Source organism: Phyllostomus hastatus, unplaced genomic scaffold, assembly GCF_019186645.2.
Source record: "Phyllostomus hastatus isolate PE091 unplaced genomic scaffold, TTU_PhHast_1.1 phas_scaffold_1066, whole genome shotgun sequence".
Taxonomy (NCBI): Eukaryota; Metazoa; Chordata; class Mammalia; order Chiroptera; family Phyllostomidae; genus Phyllostomus; species Phyllostomus hastatus.
In genome coordinates this window covers 23865252-23888772 of record NW_025334004.1, presented here as the reverse complement: position 1 = coordinate 23888772, position 23521 = coordinate 23865252, and the positions used below count along the sequence as shown (strand labels likewise).

General features: G+C 45.5%; 1 protein-coding gene across 19 annotated transcripts in view; it reads left to right on the top strand.

The window, feature by feature from the left end:
* The window catches only part of ABLIM1 (actin binding LIM protein 1), a 265106-nt gene that overhangs the window by 45234 nt on the left and 196351 nt on the right, over positions 1 to 23521 (top strand). For 4 of the 19 annotated variants that reach the window (XM_045854041.1, XM_045854032.1, XM_045854039.1 and 1 more), the window contains exon 1: positions 18922 to 19028. The exons of 1 other annotated variant lie outside the window; for it this stretch is intronic. In XM_045854041.1, the coding sequence (XP_045709997.1) occupies positions 18965 to 19028 (64 nt within the window). In that variant the 5' untranslated portion in view covers positions 18922 to 18964. Of the gene's footprint in view, positions 1 to 18919; positions 19029 to 23521 lie in introns of those variants that run through there. 14 more of the 19 variants (XM_045854043.1, XM_045854037.1, XM_045854038.1 and 11 more) reach the window with 8 other exon arrangements.

Sequence of the window (23521 nt, the reverse complement as noted above, 5' to 3'; positions counted from 1 at the left end):
AGATCTGGGAGAGGGAGGAGAGTGTGTTTGGGGCGTGGAACCCCTGCCTCTTTCCCCACCAGGTCACCAATGGTTGTCTCTCCCTCCATCAAAGGCCCCGGTTCCTATCAGGTAGCCCTCTCTGTTGACCTACCCACCTCAGACTCCACCGTCTCCTGCACCCCTCGCTCCTTCGGGGCTGGAGCAGGAACGGCCCTCCTCTGTGGCCACCACCACTGTGCCTGTCCCTGGCAGGTCCGCCTGAATCCTCCCCTCACCTTGGTAAACATACCCTTTTTGGAGCTCATCAAACAACTCAGTTCAACGTCCGATCTGGCTCCTGCCTAGACGCTGACTGACGTGCAAGTCTAGCAAGAGGGCTGGGCATGCCTGGTGCTGGCATGGTACATGTGACTGTGAGACTTGGGGCTGTCCTAGCCTTACACTGGGCTTCTTCACCAGTCTCCACGCTGTCACCATGGAAACTGAACAGCAAAAGACAGGGACCATACCCAGTTCCTGTAAAAGCCATCGTGCAGCAACAAAAGAGCTTGTGGTTAAGTGGAAGTGGGATGACTACAAACAGGACAATCAGCAGAAGAAAATGACCCCCAGTGTAAACACACTTCCAGTGGGAGGCTGGACAACAGCGCACATCATCTTGCTTATGACAAGCAGCGATAAGAGGGCTTTAGTCACTGTTGTTCTTGTGACGGATGAAAATGTAGGGTCTCAGACAGAGGCACCATATAGGGGCTATAGACACCCCCACCCTCAGATCTCCTACCAGGGCCCCCCACGGATCCAGCTCAAAGCAGAAGCCACCAAGGCAGCTGTAGCGATCAGGCTTACTACCCTCTGACTGTTACAATCAAACCAGCTCACCGTTGGCTGCCCGAGTGAACATCCTCCTCTTTCTTTTAGGATGGAATGCTGTTGAGTGGAGACTTACAGACACTTTGGTGGGGGTGGGATGGGCTACTTCTCTCTTCCCTTCTGTGCCCTAGAAAACGCATCTGCATCGTGGGAGACAGAGCAATGATATTTTGGGTTTCTTGTAGGGAAGTTCTGAGAATTGGAACCGTTGCCTAAGAACATGAGTAGTATCTGCTGTGTGGTCCAGAGTTGAACATGGGCAGTGGGACCATTCTGTGGCCAGTGCACAGAGACTAGAAGGTACATGTGACGGAGGACAGAGGAGGTGTCAGGAAGTGCCAGTAGGCAGAGTGGCAGGGTCCTCCAGGGAGGGCTCTGTTCGCCACCAGGTAGGGTAAGAAATAAACCTGTGTGTGTGTGTGTGTGTGTGTGTGTGTGTGTGTGTGTGTACACATCTTATGGATATACGACCTTGAGCATGAATATTAGGGCTCCTGCTAGGGCTTTGAAAGGGGTCCCTGCAAGTGAGATTCCCTGAAGTTTACACACTATTACCTTCCTGGAAATCCACTTCTGTTCATTATGCTGGGAAGGCTGTCTACCACCTTACTCAAGCATGAAGAAACTGACCCCGGGCCTTACTATTACCTAGAAGTGGCTTTTAGCATAGGTACCTTTTATTCCTTCAGTTTCTTTTTTTCCCTTCCCTTCCTTTTCCAGTTGCAGGAAGAAAATAAGTGCCTCCTTTTTAAAGTACTTAATTCATCTGCTGTTCTTTTATTCTCTTGTTGCTGTCATTGTTGCATTCTTTCCACTTTTTGCCTCCACCCTCTTTTGACCTTTTCCTTAATCAGAAACTCACTATTTGTTTTCATGGGTGTTGCTCTTGCCTCCAGTTATCAGCTCCCTCTGGTTTGGGGATCCTGAGAAAGGAGGGTCCCTCGCTTTTCCCTCACTCCTGGCGAGAGGGTTGTGGCTAAGAGTCTGGAGAAGGACTTGACAGGTAGGAGGAAGCACTTTCAGGATCTTACCTGCTGTTGTTTTGTTTTGTTTTGTTTTGTTTTGTTTTGTTTTGGGTGAAGAGGTTTTGTGATGACCTCAGAGGGTGTAGCCGCTTTGCGGTCACGTGACAGCCTTGGAACGGAGCCTGTTTCCCAGCCTGCCAGCAGCTGGATCACTTTCTCTGGAGATGGCTCAGTGTGCATTTCACCCTCCCCTCCTTCTCATGGGGCTTTCTTTTTAGATGTTTCTTTTTAAAAATTGATTTTGAGAGAGAGAGAGAGAGGAAGGGGCGAAGTGGGAGGCGGAGAGAAAGAGAGATTTGTTGCTCCACTTATTTATGCATTCATTGGGTGATTCTTGTACGTGTCCTGACCAGGGATCAAACCCGCAACCTTGGTGTATTGGGCTGGCGCTCTAACCAGCTGAGATACTTGGCCAGGGCCTGGATTTCCTGTTAAATGCCCTTTTCCTTGTGGCTAGAGAAGATTTTCCTAAGGTTTCCCATCGCCAAGACTGTTGGGTTGTACAGGTTTGGTCTGCATCTCCACAGGAAAACAATTAAAGACCTGCTACTAAAACAGGCTTTGAAAACCCGATTCATAAAGTAGCTTAGGAAGAACGTGGGAAGCTCTGTAATTCGTTTCCAATGACTAGTATTCAGGAAGCCCAAGGCAATGGGACTGATCCCTTAGTAACTCTGCCATTGAGAACAGAACCAAACCCAAACCCGAACTGCAGACCGTTGGGGTGGGAAGGCCTCTGCCCACACTGCCCACGTGGGAGCCACTGGCCGCGTGTGGCTGCCGAGCGCTTGTTGGAAGGAAAATATTTTTGATATATTGGGTTCAATAAAATCATTATTATAATTAATTCCACCTGCTTCCTCTTACTTTTTAACTGTGGTTCCTGAGAACATTTGAGTGACATGTATGGCCCCCATTATATTTCCATTGACGGCGCGGGCCTCTCATATGCCACTCTGTACGCCAGCCAGTGTATTAATGACGTCTCACGGGCTTCCTGGTAGTCAAGGGAGAGGCTGTTTTGGTTTCCCACAGAATTGGGCAGGGTTTTTAATTTTTTTTTTTAAGTTTGACGAAACTCTGAAACATAATGAATCAGTGCAGCAGACCATTCCCTTTCTAGTGAATGCGAGTGAGGATAATGAAATCCCTCGGGGGACCTTGTAAATCAAACCACGGAACAAGGCCTCTGCCTTTAGGAAAACATTTCCCCCAAAGGTTATCTCCAGTCACCCTGCGTCTCCCCATCCTAATCCAGCGGTTGCCTCGGATGTCTTTAGCCTCGGGATTCATCACGTCGGTGTCGAGAGAAAAATTGTTGTCTCTCCTCCTTGCAGCTCCAAGCTCTGTTTGGTACACTCCCTCCAGGAAAAAATTAGGGAATGGGATTTGAATTTCCTGTTGTTTGTGCCTCCATATTGGAATGTGCATGGAGTTGTGTCTTAGGGTCAACTTTGGTGCCATCGTTGCCAGTGACATTTGTGAGACCAGCTCATAGTTTAGGATTTATTTGTTGTGAAGGGTGTGCCACAGAACTTGGACGGTTGATCGATGACAGAGCTGGTACAGCTACTGCTAATACAATGTCGTCTGTGTAGCTTAGATGATAGAATACACCTTGTAAACAAACAACCTAAAGTCTGCCCTGGAGAGAGGGCCTGTACCTAAATCGATTCAATTCCCGAAGGCTTCCTAACCCTTTGAACTTTGCTGTCCTTGCTTGTGCGTGGTTAGTTTTCCTATCTCTTTATCTAGATGTTCAACGTATTCTGGCTGATCGTCAGATTCTGAGGGTGACATCTAGAAGGAGTGTATTCTTGCACTTGAGAATTGGGTTTGAAGATCTGAGTTTGACTTACGATTTTTATAGGGATCTAGTCCTTTATACTGTGGTAAGCATGATGATTGTCTTGGATCAGGTGTTTCAGGGTAAGCCTGACCTGTTGGCTCTTTGTCTTGGGAAATAACCCAATGAAATATATTGACAATTTGATTCACATCCCCACCCCACTACCCACAGCCCACCTTTGCATTGCAGTCTTCTGCACAGAAAACAAGGTATTTCATGCATTCTCAAACTCTTCATTATGACTTTCCATGTTGAGGCTACCTGCAAACAATGAAATGATATCTTAAGCCCTGGCTGGTGTAGCTCAGTGGATTGAGCTCGGGCTGCAAACCAAAGTGTCGCAGGTTCGATTCCCAGTCAGGGCACATGCCTGGGTTGTAGGCCATGACCCCCAGCAACCACACATTGATGTTTCTCTCTCTCTCTCTCCCTCCCTCCCTTCCTTCTCTAAAATAAATAAATAAATAAAACCTTTTTAAAAAAAAGAAATGATATCTTAAATAACTTCTTTTGGAAGAGATGTTGTTTTTATTTTCGTGCTCTCTTCTACCTTAGCGTGGCACTAAATTTTAGAGAGATGGCTTTTGTTTTTGTGGCGTCATGGTGCATAGCCTTTCCCATCAAGGGTCTGAGTGCATTTCTGTGGCATGAATGGCTCCTCACATTGTCTATCTGTCCCATTTCCCATCTGTGTTTGCTTATCTCCAAACCATTTCCAGTTCCCTTCCGCACCCTCCTTCATCAGGTTCAGCCTCTGCAAACGTTTTTCAGAACATTCCCTCCGGTTTCCACTATTCGTGGTCTTCTCCTAATTTGCATCCTGCCCACCGCCAGTGACCTGTCCCCTCACGGGCCACGGCTGGATCCTCATGGGCATGCACTTTTGACTTTGGCATGTAGGATGATGGCCAGCAAGTATACCTGTTGTATTTGTATCCTAATCTTAAGTCATTGCTAATAAATTACATTTTAGGAATTGCTTTAAAACACAGCTCAGACTGGTTGGTTCTAGTTAAATCAGAATTCTGCCTGTTGCTTTGTTTTGGCACTTAAAAAATTCCTATGCTCTTGCCTGGAAGGTCCTTGAGCGTGAGCACAAACACCCCTCCATCTGAGATGTAGAACATGAAGTACATTTCTGCCTGGAGGTCATGGCATGGAACAGACGCTTCTCAGCCCTTTCTTGGAGCTGATTCTGCACGTATTTCATTTAAGAACTAGACCTGCTGCTCAGAAGGGGAATTCAAACTTGTATTTCTTACAGCCCCACCCTATTGTTTAAGGTACTTCGGTGAACTTGGAAATCTCTGGCACAACTACCCAATCCTTTGAAAAAGTCCTCAGAGTGGTATACACGAAAGGAATTATAAAGCAGCTTTCCACTTCAGCTTATGAACTATTCATGAGTGTGTCTTTGAAAATCAGAATTCACCGATGTTGGACTGAAATCCTTTGGACCCAACAATCCACTAAATCTTTATCCTGTAACCAAGTGTACTTTCACATTCTCAAGCTTGCCAGGAAAAAAAAAAAAAAAACACTGGACACCACTCAGAAAAGGAGACTGATTTGCCCTGCTCGTTTTCTTAATCTTCTGCCCCTCAAAATAACCAAAGGCAGGTTTTGCCTGTAGTCACTGTAACAAAAATGATATGAAAACTGAGCTAAAACCAGTTTAAGGGAAACTTAAAACTAGGCACTAGGGAACCCCTGCCAATGTGCAGTGCGCATGTTCAGTTTGAGTTCAAGAGCCGGCCAAAGCCGATTTGTACATAATCCCCATTTATGAAAAGATTCTACTGAGAAGCACTATATAGTTACTTTTTCAGTTTATGTGGCTTAAGTTCTTGTTACTCCAAGGTACCTCACCGATGTTATGAGTGTGTGTGTGTGTGTGTGTGTGTGTGTGTGTGGCAGGAAGTGAGAGAGAGAGAATTTGTTGAAACCACTAAGTAACTGGAAGAGCCAAGTGGCAGAAATGCCAGGTAAGTCGCAGGTGGCCGGTGGCAGCCTGGATGTAGGCAGAGGGTCTCCTGGCCAGAGAGTGAGCACGGTATTCAAAAGTCGTCCCTTGCTGATCTAACTACACCAATAGGAAGTGATTTGTTTTTATGAAAGCATAGTTCAGTATCTTTTTTTGTGCATCTCTAGGCATGTAGTGTACACTTTGCATACTATTTCTACCGAGAATCCACAGATTTTTCCAGGGATGAAGATTTAGTGAGTACAGCAGTCAAACTCATTCTAGTGAGAAGGTAAGAGGCTTCATGTGAGAAACCAGTTCTCCAGTAGGGGGTGGTGATGGACTGTGCCCTCGTGGCTGGAAATCTCCTGAGCTCTGTTCACGTGAGCAGCCCGATACACACCATTTTAACTGAGTGTCTTATTCTCACAGAACATACTATAAACTAGGACCAAATTCAAAGAGCACGTATAGAATGTGCAGCGTATAAAGTATAGACCAGGCACTTTGGAGGCAATGAAGGTGACGGAACCCTAAACTGCGTAGGTGCTTCTCAGGGCAGTATTCTTATAGTCTACTGCACGGGCTTGAGAGGCAGACAGTTTGTGCCGGGACCCAGGTGCTGCCGCGGAGGGGATGCGACCTTAGGGGAAGTTGTTCCATCTTTCTCAGTCTTTGCTTTCTCGGCTATGAAACAGGTTCAGTAATACCTACCGCTTCTTCCAGTATTACTCAAAACACTGAGCTGTTGGAAGACACACACCGAGACAGGTACTCCTCCAAGGCGAATGTGCTATGGTCAGGTCAGATGAACTGTGGGAGCAGCGAAGGGCAGAGGAGGAATTCAGACTGGGGCTAGGAGGGTGGCTTGGAGGAGGAGGTGGCCTTCGAGCTGAGTGTTGGAGGTGAGTGTTGGAGGTGAGTGAATTGTGATCAGCGTGTGGGGGGGTGTCTGTGAGGGGATCGGAAGGGCAGTCCAGGCTGGAGAAACACAGGTCATTTTTATTTTGTCTCTTTATTCCGAAGGTTGTGAAACTCATACTATTTCACAAAGTTTATTCTATGCACTACAACTGTTAAGTTTTACTCAGCACAAATTATATGTAGAATTTTCCTATGAGGGGTTTATAAATGTCTGAATTAGTTCATCTGAACACCCCCAAATTTCACAATTAAAATCAGTGAATGGTTATCGGACATCATTTTTATTTTTCAAAATCAACAAACGAAGTCATTGTTTAAATAGTTTCCCTCTTAAGAATGAATGGCTTGCGAACTCCTGAGTGCCTAGTAAGGAAGGCTGTGTTTTCATTGGTGGAGCTGACGTGTCATTCATACGAACACTTCTAGTATATTGAGTATCATGCCATTTTAAAGTGTTTTTATTCTTTCTTGTATATTGTTCAAAGAGTAGTCATGACAGACCATTGGTTAAAGATAAAAATATTTAAAAATTTACGTTAAAATACAAGTATATCATTCTTATCATTAAAATTTTTTAAATTCTTTGACATCTTACGCTCAAGTTGAGCTTCACCAGATTTAAGTTTCACCCATTGAACCAAAATTCTTCCATACCTCATTGGAATGTCTATGGTATTTCAATAACCAGTGTATCAGAAAGATTACCTATGAATGATAACCTGCAATTTATCTTTTTGTTGTTAGCAATAAAATCTCTCCTCACATTGTGGTATTTAGAAGAAATGCTTGAATGTAGAAGACTGAAATCTTATTTTTTTTAGCTTACCATTCAAAAAGAAAAAATAAAAATAATAAAAATTAACCAATTAAATCTTTAAGCTCAACATACTAAAATTCTAAGCATCTGATCATATTGCCATCATGCAAAGTTAAAATTCAGTGTATATTCTTTACTCTGGAGGTGTTTGAAGAGTTCTAAAATAAAAACTTAGCAAAATAGTACAATGAACCTCACATAGCCATCACCCGGTTTCAGCAATTATCAACACTCTGCCATTCTTGTTTCGTTCAAGTGTCTACTCCCTCTATGACTATTTTTGACAGTTATTTTTCAAGGTATAATTGGCATACATTGAAATGTCCAGATGCTGGCCATATAATTTTTACAAATAAACACCTCCACGGAACCCGTGCTGTCTCACAATATCGAACATTGCCACATCCCAGACACCCCCCTATGCCCCTTGTCAGTGAACTCTCTTACCTGAGACCGCCACAGCTCCAGTTGGATTCGTCTGCTCTAGGACTTCACATGAATGGCCTCATACGTCAGGGACTCTGCTGTGCGAGGCTTCCTTGGCTCAGTGTAAGGTCTTCGAGATTCATCGACGTCGTGGTGTGTAGAAGTGGTTCGGCCCTTTTTATTGCTAAGTAGTGCATTGTGTCACTGTGCCACAATTTTCTTATCTACACTATTGATGGATATTCGACTTGTTGATAATCTTTGCTAATATAAGTAAAGCTGCTATGAACATTTATTGAAAAGTCTGTTTGTGGCTTTGTGTTTTTATTGCGCTTAGATAAATATCTAGAAGTGAAATTATGAGGTCAAAGGATAGGTGTATGTTAGGTTTATAGTAACATGCCGACCTTTTTCTGAAAAACTTGCCCCATGTTATATTCTTACTAACAATGGGTTCAAGTTCTGATTATTTCACACTCTCACCTGCATTTAGTATTTTCGTTTGGTGAAGTGACATCTTACTGTGATTTTAATTTGTATTTTCTTGGTGTCTAATTATTTAAGAATTTTTTCATGTGCTTCGTGGCCATTTGTATATCTTTCTTTGTTAAGTGATTAGACTTTTAGGGAAGGAATTATTATTTTGTGCATTAAATCTGTCTTGCTACAAGATAATATTCAAGCATTATCAAGTATCTTCAAGAAAGGGCCTTTTTCGAAAGAAAAAAAATTTCTTGCTCAAAACTATGTTACTTTTTAGTTTGTTTCAGATTTGGATTATGATTTTCTTAATATAGGTTTTTAATTTACATGAAACTTTTAATTTCAATTGAATATTTTTTGGCTAAGCAAAATGCATGTATTAATAGCATCACTAAGATCTTCCGTCCTCATCATCATACTGACCTGTGGAAGGAAACCTACTTCCTTGCACGTGTTTTCTTGGGACGCTCGGGCAGAGCTGTGGTTTGGACTCACCGGTTTCTGGATGGTACACAGCTGTCACTGTGGGATTCTATCCGTGCCCTGCCCCCCACGATTTTGTCATTTTTTTAAATACTTTTTTCAGCCCTCATCTGAGGATGTGTTTTTTAAAAGATTTTTATTTATTTATTTTTAGAGAGGGAAGGGAGGGAGAAAGAGAGAGAGAAACATCAATGTGCGGTTGCTGGGGGCCATGGCCTGCAACCCAGGCATGTGCCCTGACTGGGAATCGAACCTGCGATGCTTTGGTTCGCAGCCCGCGCTCTATCCACTGAGCTACGCCAGCCAGGGCTTATCATTTTATTCCTAAAGTAATTCTATATTTTCTTGGTATCTACAGATCTATAGCTTTCTGTTTGATGGGTAGTTTTTTGTTCTGTTTTAGTCAGTCTTTAAATAACTTTTTTAAGTAAGGGACTTGGGGGGGTGGGTCAAAGGAACCCTCGCATGCCTGAAAATGTCTTATTTTGCCCACGTGCTCCATCATGACCTGGCATAGATACCCGCAGTCAAAGCTGGGTTTTCCTTACAACTTGAAAGGCTTCGCTTGGCTGTCTTCTGACCTCCAGAGTGGCTGCCAATCCAACAGCAGTTTTCTTGGTGACCTGGTTTGGTCTCCGATAGCTTTGGGGATCTTCTCCCCAACTCCGAGTTCTGAAATTCCACCGGGATATGTCTTCCTGTTTGTTTGGGTTTTTTTCTTCATCCTATTCAGCTCCTGGTTTGCCCTTTTGGTATGAAAACCTGTGTTTTCCTTCGGCTCTGGGGAATGTTCTTTTCTTATTTCCCCTTTACTTTCTCTCTTGTCTTTCTGCAGTGGACACTGGACATTGTCCGTGTCTCCCAATTCTCCTTTCATATTTTCTGTCTCTTTTTTATTTTGCTCTACCTTCTTGAAGATTTCCTTGGCACTGTCTTCTTAGCCTACTTATTGAATTTATTTTCTTTTCACGATCATTTGTAATTTCCCCAACTTACCTTGTCTCTGGTTGCTTCTTTAATGTTTCCCATTTTTATTTCATGGATACAATGTATTCTCAAATATCTTAGAGCGTATGAACTGGATTTGCATTTTTATTTAGGTATTTTATTGTTGACTGAATTGTTTGTTTTCTCTAGAATCGTGTGCTTACATTTTCATCTTGGTCCTGTTTTGTGCTGTTTGTTTTCCTTAAATGTCTAGTGATTCTCAGTATTTCTTCACACGTGTTAATGAATTAATAGAGGGATTACTGAGGAGATTTCTGTTTGAGAGATTAAGTTTTCCTTCTGTTTCCTTGCTGGTATTGTTCTGCATGCATAGGAGGTCTCTAAAATACAATCATCAGCCCTGGCTGGTGTAGCTTAGTGAGTTGAGTGCCCACCTACAAACAAAAAGGTCACTGGTTCGATTCCCAGTCAGAGCACATGCCTAGCTGGCAGGTCAGGTCCCCAGTATGGGGCACGCATGAAGCAACCACACATTGATGTTTCTCTCCCTCTCTTTCTCCCTCTTTTCCCTCTCTATAAATAAATAAATAAAATCTTTAATAAAATAAAATACAATCATCAATACATTTAATAATACATTGATCCAAAGCATTTTTTTTACCTCCAAACAGTTAGTATATATCAAATGAAATGGCAAAGTAATCTTTTAAAATCACAAGCAAGGAATTTTATATTCATATGAAAAGGTCTTGAGGGCTAAGTTTAAAAACTGATGATGTAAAGAATAGCTAAAGCACTGACACTGAAATTAATTAAGGCACTCTAATTAATGAGGTGTGCTAGACTGAAGGATGCAGTTTCCTTTTCAGTAGTGAATGTCGGTCTTACTTGGGTCTTGCTCTGCTCCTGCTGTTTCCCGGTTTGGATGCCCACGAACACATCGTGTCTACATCATTGTTAGTGGGGTGTGCAGGCACCCTGCGTGAAGCCGGCACCTCCCGACACGTTTGCCCGGTGCTGGTTCCCCTCCCTCCCACTCTGTGACATTCGCTGGGGCTGCTGCCCGGGGCTGAGTGGGCCCGCGGGCCGGCTCCTACCTCCGGGCTGTCCTGCTGCCCAGGCCAGCTGTCCGGTTAGCCAGAGCCAGCTCCCAGGACTCGTCACCTCACAGCTCAGGAGCATTTGCCCCAGGACACAAGAGGCCCTGGGGCTGCCAGATTCCAGCCCTCCACTGCAGTTTGTACTTTTTAGTAACTTCATATCTCTGGCTCAGACTGTTTTATAAGTGCCACTTAATTTTTTTTTTAATCCACCTCAGAGTGACCTTCCATGAGCTCGTGATGAGTGGGGGCGGGGAAGAAGCTAGGACGTGCTGGTGTACAGTGAGCCTGAGGATTGCTTTTCTCTGCTGCCACAGGCCAGAAAAAAGAAGGTCCCTTTTCCCTGTCCCTTCTAGAGTGCTCCGAATCCTGGGTCCGAGAGAGCCAGAGCATTGTGAGTTCTCGTCCTTACTGAACGCAGACTGGATGAGAGGGCTTCGGCACAGCCCTTGGGCTCAGTGATAGTGGACGAAAGATCCGCTTGGCCTCTGTCATGGGCTGCACTGTGTCCTCCCGACACTCCTGTGTTGAAGCCCTACCCCCTAGTACCTCGGAACATGACCAAACGGAGATGCAACCTTTAAAGATGTAATTCAGTTAGAATGGGGTCCTTAGGGTGGGCCCTAATGTGATATGACTGGTGTCTTTGGAAGAAGAGAAAATTTGGGCACAGCCGGGAGAGAAACACTAGACGTGTGCACACACAGGGGGACGACCGTGTGGGGGTAAGAAGAAGGCGGCCACCTGCAAGCCAAGGAGCGAGGTCTCAGAAGCCAACTCTGCTGGCAGCTTGACCTTGGACTTCCAGCCTCCAGAACTGTGAGATAACACACTTCCGTGGTTTAAGCCCATCTGGTCTGTGGTGTTCTGTTGTGGCAGCTCTGGAAAACTCATACAGAATCTTGAGTCGACACGTTCTGATTCTTCCCCGGCTGCCCTCAGGGACAGAGGAGGGGGGCCTTCCCTGGGGCCCGGGCGAGGAGCCCGATGGATGGATGGATCACTTGTTCTAACACCTGTCTTTGACTTTCGCACACTGGTGCTATCAAGGAAAAACTTTGACTGATCTAGCTGACTTCTTGGTTAATTGACATCAAACTTGGGCAGAGACCTAGTGAGGGAAATCTGAGAGACTGCAATGAGGGAAATTTCACAATATGCGAGAATAATATTGTGTGGGACGTTAGCTCAAGATGGGCCGATAAGCACCGGTTGTCATAAGTCCAGGCAATAGAAATCTGGAAGTTCTGGTTTGTAAGGAATTCCGGCACCCCAGTAAGCTGTTGACTTCTGAGAGTGAAATTTGAAGTCCCTGGGTTTGGTGGCACAAACACGCATGGAGACCCTTCTTTCCCTTTTGGATACTCCCCCAATCTCTTCCGTGTTAGCATCAGCATTTCCAGCAGCAGAATTTCTTTTTTTTTTTTTAAGATTCTATTTATTTATTTTTAGAGAGGGAAGGGAGGGAGAAAGAGAGAGAGAGAGAAACATCAATGTGTGGTTGCTGGGGGCCGTGGCCTGCAACCCAGGCATGTGCCCTGGCTGGGAATCAAACCTGCGATGCTTTGGTTCGCAGCCCGTGCTCAGTCCACTGAGCTACACCAGCCAGGGAAGAATTTCTTAATTTGAAAACCTGGAATCCTGATGGATCTAGTTCTGTCCTCAGTCTCGGGTTTTTGACTCTACGTAGTCAATTCACTCTCTCTGGCTCTGTTTTCCTTTCCTAAAAGGGACTCAGTGACTGCTCCCTGTGTCACAGGGATAGGATTTTGATGTCATAGGCATCGATTTGTAGAAGGAGAGTGAACCTCAAAAATGCCATGTCTCCCATTCAATTTGGCCTCGAGAAAGTGATGTAGCCTCTCTGAGCATGAGTTCCTTCATCTATAAAATAGGGATAGTAATACCTACTCCAAGGGGTGTTGTGAGTATTCATCGAGAACACACAGAAAGCGCCTTGAGTCAGTCCTTGCATATTTTAAGAGCCCCGTAAGCGTTAGCAGTTGATGAGGATCGTGATGCAGGCATGTTTGAATCGTTGACATTACTAACGAGAGATGGCTTCTATGCTTTGGATGCCCTCTTGAAGGCTGATTCTGTCCCGTAAAAGGACAGTCTGCTTTAAGACTCAGATTCGTTGAAACTAACACGAAGGCTAATGGAAAGGGTATAGGTTTTAGGATAATGTATGGAGATGTAGCCATGGAATGAGGTCTCATTCTTTGGACCTATAATGTATTCCACAAAGCAGCCTTTCTCCAGCTTTATTATGCACATATATTCCCCGGAGATCTTATTAAAATCCAGATTCCTGTTCGGTAGGTAGGCCTGTGGGATGAGGGCCAGGATTCTGCACTTCTAACAAGTTCCTAGGTTGCGGCCATGCAGCTGCCCCACGTCCGCCCTGGGCAGCGAGGCCCTCGAGTAGCTGGTGGGGCTGACCTCGATCCCAGTTTGTTTGTGAATTCTGCTTCCACCCACGGACTGTTATTTTCTGCAGGTTTACATTCAACTGCAGAACAATTTCATTTTCGTATTCCATCTTAAATTGGCAGAGCTCTTGCTACTTTCCTGTCCTTGGCTTCTCTGTCTCATACTTAAATAAGGTTTTTTGTGGTTTTTTTAAAGATGAATAACAACAATGATGGCAACTAATATTTATGCAGAGATTACTATATACTGGGAGCTGCTAGCTTAAATTCTTACAACCCCCTTAAGGTAAATGTTATAATTATGCCCATCTCATAGGTGAGAAAATAGGCACATACAGTTAAAAACAAGTTGTTCAGATCATTCAACTAGTTCTTGGCAACCAGGATCATTTGAAGAGTTTATTTACAGGAGCCTTTGGAACCTGGAGACCCCAGGCATAGCTGGAATAGTCCACTCCCATGTATGAGGTTGAGTTCCTCCCATTTTGACGTCATCACATTTTACAGAATGCAGAGCCCACCTTCCGGGAGCCAGCAGCTATAGTGTTCATCCGGAATGAAATCCGACTAACTGCACGGCCAGGCCCTCAGTGATGACACCTGGAGTGGCACCTGGACCTGCACCCCACACAGTGTGCTGAGGTGTGGTTTGCTGAATGAAACTTCAAGAGCGGAGCTTATAAGGGTAAACAGCAGATGGATCCTGTCTAATGTCCACATCCTTTCTTTTGATTGCAAATTCAACCAGATATTTTTCTATTGGTTTACATTGAATTTTAGAAAATTTTCTTTTTTTTTTGCCTTAAATGGGCAAGGCTCCTGCTACTTCTCTGCCTCCTAGACTCTCTGTCGAGTACTTTTAAAATGTGTGAATTGATAACAAGGAGAAAAAGAGCAGCAGCAGCCCCAGTACCTGCCAGGTGGTTTCGTGGTCAGCGCTGGTGAGAGCCACAGTGGAGGCCCCCGAGCACTTCCACGGAGGAGGACTGGGCGCGTGTGCCCCTCGGGACGTGCACTTGGCCTTGTGGGGAAAGGCTGTGCCCTGGAGCGCTGTGACCGGTTGCAACCCTGCGCTGGCCACACTCATTCACTCTGGACCTGGAGCTTAGTCACTAACTCTCACTTCATTATCCACCTTGCTGAAAGGAAAGAATTGGACAGGATGGGAAGTTTTCGAAGTGTGTGTTTGCTTTTAGCTACGGAATCCTTTTTTCAAATAAAGGCTCATCTGGAAACCCCCTAAAATAAAACATAAGCTGCAATTCTCTGAGGGGGGGGGGTAGTTGGGTGTCGCCAAGAGCCAGCTCTCTGCCCCGATCCCTCACCGGTCCCTGAGAAACCTCATCCCTCTGTCTGCGTGCTCGAGGACCAGGGCACTAGGTCTGAAGGCTTCCTCTAGCTTCCACACTGTCTTTGCTGATCTGCTCAAGGGGTGACAGGGCCATTGTTTGGGAGAGGTATTTCACTGCTAAAGATGGTTTTGTTCTTGACCTGGGGGCTGGCTATTGGGAACCCTAATGAAGTTAGTCATACGTAATTGCTGTGGTCATACGTTACTCTGGAGCCAACTGGTAATTAATGTGGAAATTAGAAGAATTTGGAGTATACTAAATTGTTATGATTTAACACCCTTGCCCTGCTACAGTCATCAGTATTTAGACTTTTTGCAAAAAGCATTAGTATTGGGTACACTCTGACTTTTTGTTCTGCTAAACTCGTGTTTACTAGTAAACTCCAAGGGCACAGAGATGTCTTTGGCGTCTTTGATTTAATGATTTGCTGTGAGCTGTTTTCCTATTCTTGAGGGAGTTTTAGCATCCTGGGCATGGTCTCTGATTCGGTCTGCTTGTGCCCATGTCCCAGCTGTATCTCTTGTTAGTGGGGTGACCTTGGGCAATTTCTTTAACCTCAGTCTGCCTCAGTTGCCTCATCTTTAAGATGGAAGTGATAGTGGTACCCATCTCAGGGGTTATAAGAAATCAGGGAGGGAATCTTTCTTCAATGCCTATGGAGAATGCACCCTCAGTAAATGTGTGCTAAGAATAATGATGAGGCTGTTCTAGTTTATGAGGCTGAGCTATACAGGAACTATGTGTACTAGGTGTTGGAATTACCTTAGTAAAGTCCATAAAATTTCATTTCTGATTACAAAAATAATTCCCTGGGATCCACTAGGAAATCACAGGCAGAAACTGGATCTAATAGCTCAGAGGTAGTTGTGTGCTACAAAGGCCACCATCAAGAGTGCCTTCTTTTTACGTGTGTGGGGAACTGCAAGTTGTTTTAGTTCCTGAAATTGATCTTTCGTACGGCATCGCATAGCTGAGCTTGGGCCGGGGCCAAGTATCCGGGCTCATGACGGAATACCATTGGAACACAAGTTCAAGGGAGATGACAAATCAGTACTTCACTTTTTCCCGTGCCTTTCTCGTTAGGGTCTGGGCTCCTCTTCTTCATGGAATATGACCTTTTCAGAAATTTTGTTTTCCCTTCTCCCAATAGAATCATTTTTCTTATGGAATTCAATTTGTTTGAAGTTTCTGTCACTTCTGCTTAGTTTAAATGATGAGGCCAGGGCCCTGCGCGTGTTTGGTGACTGATGTCTGCTATTTCCACTCTCAGCCTCGCCATAAATCTCACCAGGGCAGGCTGTGTCTCCTTTTCTGTGATGGCGAAGCAGGCCTCGGCCAGGTCTTTCAACTTGGTGTGTTGTGAGATGTGCCGTGTGCCTAGAACATGGGACATCTAGGTTACTGGGGTGTGGCAGCGTCTCGGGGACCACACCTACTCGCGGACAGAGCCCAGTGCAGCGGCCTGTCACGCCCACCCCAACAGCAGAACCAAATGTTGCCGGGAAGAATTGTCCTCCGTATACATTCTATGTGGTCTTTAAGCAGGAGAGACAGACGCTTCAAGCAAATTGAATTCTGTGAGAAAAATGATTCTATTGGGAAAGATGAAAACTCAATTTCTTTAAAGGTCCTATTCAATGAGGAAGAAGTACCTAGACCCCCAACTAGAAATCCCCTACATTCCTCTGGCTTTAAGATTTCTCACCTTGGACACTGTGAAATAAATGCTCTCTAAAATTCCTTCTGGCTCCCCTCCCCTGGAGCACTGTTCTCCAAATTCTGGTTTGTGGTAAGTTAATATTTTTGCTGCCGTTGGGGGTTTTACTGGTCAAATAAATTTGGAAAGTGCTTCTTATGTTATTCTTTTAAAGTAACAAGGTATGCACGCATTTTCATGTCTCTGAGAAGACCACAGTTAAGAAACCCATTTAACGATGCTTCAAGCATTTCTCAAATACAGGTGAATGTGCAATTGAAAACATTTTTAAAAATATATTATTTTTTCTGGCTGACAGTTTCTTTCTTGGGCAGAGTTCCGAGGTGCATGGTTCTGTAAAGCCTTCTCCAGGTTCCCAAGGTGGACTGAGTCGTGTCAGGTGAAGAACACACAGCAGAATCCCTGATTCACCAATGGCATTGTAGGAGTATCACTGCCTCCGACTAGGAAACAGTTGTACGCTTTAGACAGTTTTGGTTCAAGTGGTTGGTTTCTGCATTCTTATAAATGGCCAAGCTAATTATCTCTGGCTCAACTACCAAGTCAAACTTGGGGGACCGCGGCTAGGAAGGAAGCACTTCATTGGCTAACTGTTCAGAAGGGCAGTTTCAGTATTGGATGGCCTCCCTCACGCCTCCCCTCCAGGCTGCCTGGCCTTGTAAAAGGCAAGAAACGGGCGCAAGTTGCTTGTAAACTAATTCTGAATTAGCCCCAGAAAATAGCTCCAGTGCTACTTGAGGTTTCCTCTTCCCCCTCTCCTTTCAAATCAGGTATGAATCGTAATCTGAGATTCAAGGGAGTAGGAAAAACTGGCGCCCCTTACATTCAAAACGAAAGCTAATGGGAATTTAAAAAAAAAAAGATGCAACTATAAAAGACTTCTGTTCCACCCTTATGTTAAGGATCCCGAGACGCTAACAAAAAACATTAGGACCAAAATAGGGAATTACTGTCATGAGAATGCTAGGCATTAGGCATAATCAGACGATTTCAATAGATGCAGCAGGCCGTTGGCAGCAGCGAGCATCTGACAGCTCTGCAGATGCCAAGCATTTTATCAATGAGAGCTCCAGCTGTGATCCTGTGTCTGGCGCCTGGAGCTTCAGCCAAGTCAGGAGGACGTTATCAGGGGCAGAACCTTCCAGGCAGGGGCCCAGACTAGGGAAAGGGAGGGTGGGGTGACCCATGAGTCTGGCTGTCCCCAGAGCCATTTCAAAACAGAACAAAACCAAAAAGCCACCTAGACAGGAAGAGAGTAAGCTGGGAATGTTCAGTTAATCAAACTTTACATTTCAGCAATGTGGTTGCATAGTCTTTCAATAGGGAGATTGTCAGCATGCTGGCTGGTGTGGCTCAGTGGACTGAGCACCAGCCTCTGAACTGAAAGGGTCACGGGTTTGATTCCCAGTCAGGGCACATGCCTGAGTTATGGGCCAGGTCCCAGGTTGGGGGCGTGTGAGAGGCAACGAGTCAATGTATCTCTTGCACAGTGATGTTTCTTTATTTCTCCCTCCCTTCTCCTCTCTCTAAAGGTAAATAAATAAAATCTTTTGAGAGAGAGAGAGAGAGATTGTATGTTTGTCTCTGAGGTGTATGTCTGTATTGCAGGAATTTAATGATCACACTTAAAACAATTACGCCAGTTTCTGTCTACTCTTAGCCAATGCACGTGTCTAATGCTGGGAATTTTTGCCCCAAATACCTTTCCCCCATTTAAACTGTGACTTAAAAATGTTTGCAATTTGCAGAAACCCCTGTGTGCAAAAGTAACTGGGAGAAAAATTGGACTGTGGGTGGCGGGTGATCCCACCCCCATGTCAGGGCATTCCTGACTTAAGGGAAAAAATGCCTCTTTCCTGAGCCTTTCCGGCTGAGGTCATTGTTTTCAGACAGCCGGTCCCTGATGTTAAAAGGGCTCCAAGTCCATGGCTTGTCTCGTAGCAGCATTTTTTCAGGAGCAACATCGAAAGCACCATGAACAGTCAGGCTGACACTGAAAGATGCCTCCCCGACTTAACAGCATTTTTATTAAATCCTAGTATTTAAAAAAGTCATAAAAAGCCCATCTGGTGAGATGATAATTCACTAAGCGGAAAGAGGAGGCAGAAGACTTGGGGAGATGGAACCTTTTCTTTCTTTGTTTCATGTGTTTGAGTTACTGTGAAATGACAGTGACCCACGTCTGGGTTCTAGACGGCGCAGAGCAGGGGAAAACCAGAGGAACATTCTGGACGGGTTTTGATCGTGGCTTCCCAGGAAGGACCGTTTTCTGCTGGTGTGTCAGGAACTGATGATGGGTTCTTAGGAGGGGTCCTTAAGATTGGTAGGAGACAGAGTGGGGAAGAGAATGAGGGTTTGAGGATTCTGTATGTGAGGAAGGAGCTAGACTCAGGCAGGAAACTCCTCATTCTTCCTGAGCTGCTGTGGCACACCCTCTGGGTGGCACACCCCTTGTGGGAGTCTAACTCAGCCCACAAGCTCCCGGGAGGAGAGCCAGGGCCCAGCCAAGCCTCCGCTTTGAGGGGTGGATGCTGTCCTACCGTGCACGAGCCACCTAGGGAAGAAACCCTGAAATCTCAGAGTTGTGTGCATGTCAGTGACCCGGGAACCAGCTGAGCTCATGGACCGCCATCCCGTCGTCGGAGACGACCCAGGTTTGACTGTCCATTGTGTAAACTTGCGTTTGTGCCATCTGGCAGGGACCATGTCTTTAAAGATGGAGAGAGCTGCGGGGACTTTCCTATTGGTTAAATTAATTCTGTGCTTGTTATAGTATGTTAACACTGTAGCATATTTATGTGCATGCTACATATTTGTATAAAATCATATCTTATATATCCACATACTTACAGATGTCATGCATATTATGGGATTTTGAAATTGACACGCCTGTTCTGTTGCAGGAGTTGAGCTACATTGAATTGAATGTAGGTGGGTTGGTCTGTGGGAGCACTCGGAAAGGGGCCCTCGGTGACTGTGGGGGAAACACTTGCGATCCCATTTCTGTTCACGTGCTCTTTTTCTGCCACACCCCTCTCCCGGTTTCCATGACATCACCTGGGTTCACACAGCTTTGCAATGAATTCCTTCGTTCCCCTTTATGACGCAGTGTAAGTCTCCTCGGGCGGGGCATGCTGGGTGCTTTGTTTGATTTTGGATGCTGCCCCTAGAATGCGTCCCCTACCATTGTGCTTGGTGGGCAGGTCCATTCCCTGGTGAGGCTGGCTGGCCTCGGGAGTGGCCCGGCGCCTCCTGCTCGGATCCCCAGGGACCGGCAGCCAACACCACAGCCTCAGAGGCAGCACAACACAGTAATCTTGCTGGCTGCTGCATTGAAACCGGCAGACTGTGGCCATTCATGCTGTTGCTTTTGATACTAGACCCCTAAAGATGAGAGATTGTAACTTATTTTGGTTTCTGGAGAGTATGCTGGTGGGTAATTCCAAGTCAGGCCGACGCGCTTTGTACCCTCCCGCCTTCACTTCCGAGCGCCTGCTGTTCTCGGTTTACCAGGACCTCCAGCCAGTGAGCTCAGGTCCGCCGTCCCGCCCAGCACAGCCGGGACCGGGAGCCTCAGCGTGCCGTGCTTCACGTGTACGCACTTGTTGGGAGGTGCAGAGGAGCTGGAGGCTGGCCTGCTCCGTAACTGATGAGTAATTCCTGTGGCTTCTCGTGCCGTAACATTTTCTCCTGAAAACGGACACTATTTTAAAAGACGGTGCTGTTTGAAAACTCCGGAAACATGCTTTCGTCTTCATTGATCCACCTTAGTCATTGACTGGGATGTCAAAAGTTGACAAACATCAGAATAATAAAATTTAAAGCCCACCGTGGCCGGGTGTGGGCAGTGAGCCAAGGACTCTGCCCCAACTTCCCCCTCCCCCGTTCTTTCCCAGGGGTGACGCCACTGATCTTTACAGAAGGCCTCTGGACTGGTGGACACTCTCTGGGCTCTCCTCGGGGACAGAATCTGAATTGTTATGGCAACACTGTGCATATTAATTAGTATTGCTGTGTTACTGATATTTGGAGTTTGGAAACTGGGATACAGTGGCGTTCACTAACTGAAAAGGGTCTTAGAGATAAAATTAGAGTATCTAAAGATGTGCGTTTCTATTTGAATAAACGTGAAGCCCTCTGCTTTTCCTTCCACTATAAAAAGAGTGGGTTTTCGTTTCCATTTCCAGGAAAGATAGGGCAGAGTTTGGAAAATCTTATATGACAGAGAGATGATAAGTGAGCAGAGTAAATCATATATCTAGTGTGTCTATACTAATATGTACACGATAGTTAGTGGTCAAAGTGGAAAGACAAGAAATTTCGCCTCTTTTCTCTGTTTTTCACGATTCCATGGTATATTTTTAAGGTGTTTGAAGTCTTTCCACTTGCTGCCAGCTGGAACCCACAGAAAGCGCATGCCCGGAACACTCAACAGCTGACTTGAATCTCAGTCATCATGAAATTGGAAGTTGGCAAATTATTCCGAGATTTAAAAACAGGCACACCTTTTGTTCGAAACTTAAAGGGGTTTATTCTGCATTGTTTTAAAAGTGCTCTCCGTAGGGAATATTGACCAGATATTTTAATTATCTTTTTTTAAAAATAGGAGGCTACTTGGAAAGGATATATAATAAGTTTGACCATGCTTAAATTTTGTGTCTCATTCTCATAGCTGGGTCCCTGATACTTGAAAGCAACAAAGCTTTCACTGGCTCAAGGGTCCCTGTTTAATCACAAAGAGTGCCTCCTCCGGCCCTTCCTATCCTGGCACACAGAGGCAGGGGCCAGTTAGATGGCTGTTGGTGTAAGACTTCCATTCAGAGATCTGCTACCTGCTGCCCGAGAGGGCGTGCTTAGGGCCAGCGTTTGCGTGCAATTAATGAATCAAGGCATATGAGATCCCCAGCCTTCTCCTTCATATTAAAGTCTAACTGCTGACATGTACTTCTGCATCATCGATCTACTTTAAAGGCGGGAGTGATAGTTAGGGTATTCATTCAGAATATTGGAATTTAGCAAGACTTGCCTCTAAAGGCCACGCGTTTCCAAACCGGGGCGGGGCAGGGTAAGTGCAACACGCTGATCAGCGCTTTATAGGTTTCATGTGAGAGAGTAGAATGCTGGACAGGTTTTTCCGCTTTAGCAGGCAGTCACAGCTGCCACTGCAAATGAGTTCTGCCAAGGTCAGCGACCAGTGGGTCAATTAGAGCATGACATTGCAGGGACACGCCTGAGGGCCACTGAGCATCGGGTGTGAGTGGAACGGTCAACAGAACGGGCCTTTGGAGGGTCTGTCCGAGTCTCCCCTCTCCCACAGTGAACGTTCACAGGTCCCTGCCCCCTCCCTGCCTGTGACCCACCAGGGTTCCTTGGAGATCTGAAGGAAATAGAAACTCCCCAGGCCTGGAGCCACCCTCCTTTGTAATGGGGTGGGAACCATACTGACGTGTGAATAGGAGTGGTTTAGAGACTTGGACGAGGTGGGGTACACAGTGCTCTTGGGGAGCACACCTGTGTTAACTATTTTAAAATGGTTTAAATGGCGTTTTCTCACCACGTTTCCTATATAAGGTGTTTCTGGCTGTGTGAACACTCACATGCACACCTGTACGAATCTAACGAATTTAATTAGCCATTTTTACTTCAGGGCTCTTGACATCACCCACGTCTTTTTTATTTTTATTATTATTTTTGTTTGTTTGTTTTACCTTAAAGTCACTTTCACTGCCATAGTCTGCCTCTAATTGGCAGCTTCCTCAGGAAGGGTGTGCTGATGTGTCTAGAGCCCTCCGTGGACTTGGCATTGGAGCCGTTCATCCGCGTTCTGTCTGTGATCGTTAATTTGCTAAGCACCTTTCAGCAGGTGGCAGGCACTGAGCTAGGTTCCATATGGAATAAATCTCTGTTGTTGGGAATCTATAATCTTGCAAGGACCAGTGGCATGGACGTGCCAAAGATGTGCCGGGCAACTCCCCGACGTGAAAAATCAGTAAGGGCCTGGCTAGGGTGGAGAACGCAGGGGTGGGGATACCAGACAGGAGAGGTTGCAGCCGCCTCAGGAGGGTGGGACGCTGGCCAGGGAAGACCTGGGGACTCCTGGGGCATAGGTGGCCCCACCGGCTTCAAGGGGCACTCGCTGACCACAGGTCACTTGGAAGCAGCGTGGGGGCAGGGTGCCTGTGGTCCTCAGGAACCGTCTCTGCCCCTCCTCCCTGACAGAGCCACGTGGGTTGGGGATTTATTTTCCCCTGGCTAAAGTGACTGTTCTTTGGTGAATGTCAAAGTTATTTTCTTCTAATGAAAGTGGATAATTGTAGACTTTCAGAAGGAAAGCATGTTCCTTCCAAACACAATGTTAAGCTCTTGAGCCCTAGAGACAGAGCTTTGCTTCGCATCTCAGCTGTGGTACCTACTCGCCATGTAACCTTGGGTGAGGGCCTTGACTGCCCTAAGCCTCAGTTTCCACATCTGTAGAATGGAGCTAGTAGCACTGCCTGCTTTATACGGCCATGAGGGGTCAAGGAGGATGTCTCTAACGCCCGTGGCACAGCGCCTCACAGGCAGTAATGAATGGCTTATTATAATTAGCAATTATCGTTCTACTTGAGAAATCCAGATGTTTCCTAATTATTTAGATGGTCATATAGTGCTTAGGATCCAAGGCCTGGATTCTAGTTTGGTGGTTTTATTTTAATGTGTATATTTTTAAAATTTTTTTACTATACAAATAATGGAAGAAGAAGCTTTTTAAAAAAAATTATTTTATTATTGCTCAGTTACAGTTGTCTGCATTTACCCTCTCCACTTTCCCCAACCCCAGCCAAACCCACCTCCCTCCCTTGCTCCCACCCCCACCCTCGGTTTTGTGCACGTGTCCTTCACAGTAGCTCCTGAAAACCCTTCCCCCATCATCCCCCCCACCTCCCCTCTGGTTACTGTCAGGCTGTTCTTCATGTCAATGTCTCTGGTTGTATTTTGCTTGCTTTTTCTTTGAAGAAGCTTTTACTGTAAAAATTTCAAACAATGTATGAAAGGGAAAACACTCCCCTTGACCACCATTCAAATCTAGGGAGTAACTACTCCCATTGGTTTTATTTCCACTGGTGGGATGTATGTTCCTAGTTTTAGAAGTCAAATGGTGTCTTCT